The sequence below is a fragment of the Ornithodoros turicata genome, chromosome 1 (assembly GCF_037126465.1).
Source record: "Ornithodoros turicata isolate Travis chromosome 1, ASM3712646v1, whole genome shotgun sequence".
Lineage (NCBI taxonomy): Eukaryota > Metazoa > Arthropoda > Arachnida > Ixodida > Argasidae > Ornithodoros > Ornithodoros turicata.
Genome location: NC_088201.1, coordinates 19,791,460 through 19,793,197, shown reverse-complemented (window position 1 = coordinate 19,793,197; position 1,738 = coordinate 19,791,460). Strand labels below are relative to the sequence as shown.

General features: G+C 55.9%; 1 protein-coding gene across 1 annotated transcript; it reads left to right on the top strand.

The window, feature by feature from the left end:
- The first annotated feature begins 543 nt into the window (after positions 1–543).
- Positions 544–1,458, top strand: LOC135378065 (uncharacterized). The gene has a single exon (XM_064610948.1). It carries the CDS (start codon positions 544–546, stop codon positions 1,456–1,458), a length of 915 nt encoding a protein of 304 aa, XP_064467018.1.
- The last annotated feature ends 280 nt before the right edge of the window (positions 1,459–1,738 follow it).

The following is a 1,738-nucleotide window of genomic DNA, read 5'->3' as shown; positions in this document are numbered from 1 at the left end:
GGAGCTACCGAGCGCAGTGATGTTGCACAAGGCTCTTTCATATCTCGCCAAAAATAAGATAAGAACGTGCGCGCTTCCTAGACTCTGCTGTGCGATAAGCCCCGCCCGCGACCGAATGGTTGGATGATTACGCTGATACCTCCTCCTCCTCCTTCGGTCGCTGCGCAGTCAGAAAAGGCGCTCGTGTGAATACACGAACTAATCTAATCTAATTAATCTAATCTAATCACCACCAGGTCTCCTCAGATTCTCTCGCTTGGCAAAAGAGACAACAGCATCAAGCGCAACTGGTAGCCCTAAGCGTTTTTTTTTTTCTTCTTTCTTTGTGTCTTGTATATGTACATGATGCCCTAGTGAAAGGTTATAGTAGTGTAGCAGCCGCATCGCCAGTCCCTGACATCCAGCACCTGCCCGTGGCTCGAGTAAATAAACCTCCTCGGGCCAGTTGGAATCTGGTAACCGAGACAAACGGACTACTGCTTCCTGTCTCCTCTAATTCCAACAATTGGTGACCCGAACGTTTGACGTTCCACGCTATTCACCATGTCTACAGGGGACGGCCACGTCACCACGACTCCCGGTACCCCCAGCATGGTACAACAGCCCACTTCCGTGACCGCCGTTAGCGTTAAACTTCCACCGTTTTGGGACCGGAACCCAGCCACCTGCTTTATTCAGGCCGAGGCCCAATTCCATCTGTCCGGCATCACAGCTCAGATCACGAAATTCTATTACGTCATCGCAGCGCTCTCTCCATCCGCCGCCGACGAGGTCTATGATGTCATCGCTTCACCACCCGCGGATTGCCCGTACGACAAGCTGAAGTCCGCACTTCTCAAGCGAACGACCTGCTCCGACCGCGCACGTCTTCAGCAGCTTCTGTCTGCGGAGGAGCTCGGGGACAGACGCCCCACGCAGCTGTTACGGCGCATGAAGCAATTGCTCGGTGACGGAGCTGCTTCCACAAGTGACAGCTTCCTCAGAGAACTCTTTCTGCAAAGACTTCCGAGAAATGTGCAGATGGTCCTAGCCACTACGACAAACCTTTCAACGGACGAACTCGCCACCCTCGCCGATGCTGTAATGGAGGTTGCTATATCATCACCCTCCGTAATGCATGTGGAGACACCACACCCTCCTTTCCCAGAGCCCACACCTTCAGCCGTTTCGCAAGTGTCTACCCCCGCACCAACGCAAGACACCTCTCAGCACATGGCCGCCATTGAAAGCTTGACGCAGCAGGTGAACAACCTAACCCACCTTGTCGCGACACTGGCAGCGCGGAGCCGTTCGCCAAGCCCCCGGCGCTTCCGCCGACGATCGCTCACCCCTCGCGGCCGGCGCAGCCCAAGCCCTCGGTCCAACGGCATGTGCTGGTACCACCAGCGGTTTGGCGCCGAGGCCCGGCACTGTTTCCAACCCTGCTCGTGGTCGGGAAACGCCCCGCCCAGTCACTAATGGCGACAAGTGCACCGGGTCAACTCGAAAGTCGCCTTTTCTACGTTGTAGACCGTGTGTCAGGCAGACGCTTTCTCATAGATACCGGTGCCGATGTCAGCGTTATGCCCGCTAGCAAAGCCCATCGCAGCCGACAACCGTGTTTCACCCTACGCGCCGCCAACTCCACCACCATCCCGGTATTTGGCCAGCAGTCCCTCACTTTGAACCTGGGCCTACGACGAGACTTCCGATGGATTTTTCACGTAGCCGATGTCTCCCAGGCCATAATTGGTGCTGA

Excerpts from the sequence above, each read along its gene's own strand:
- LOC135378065 (XM_064610948.1), top strand. The coding sequence starts at position 544 with ATGTCTACAGGGGACGGCCACGTCACCACGACTCCCGGTACCCCCAGC.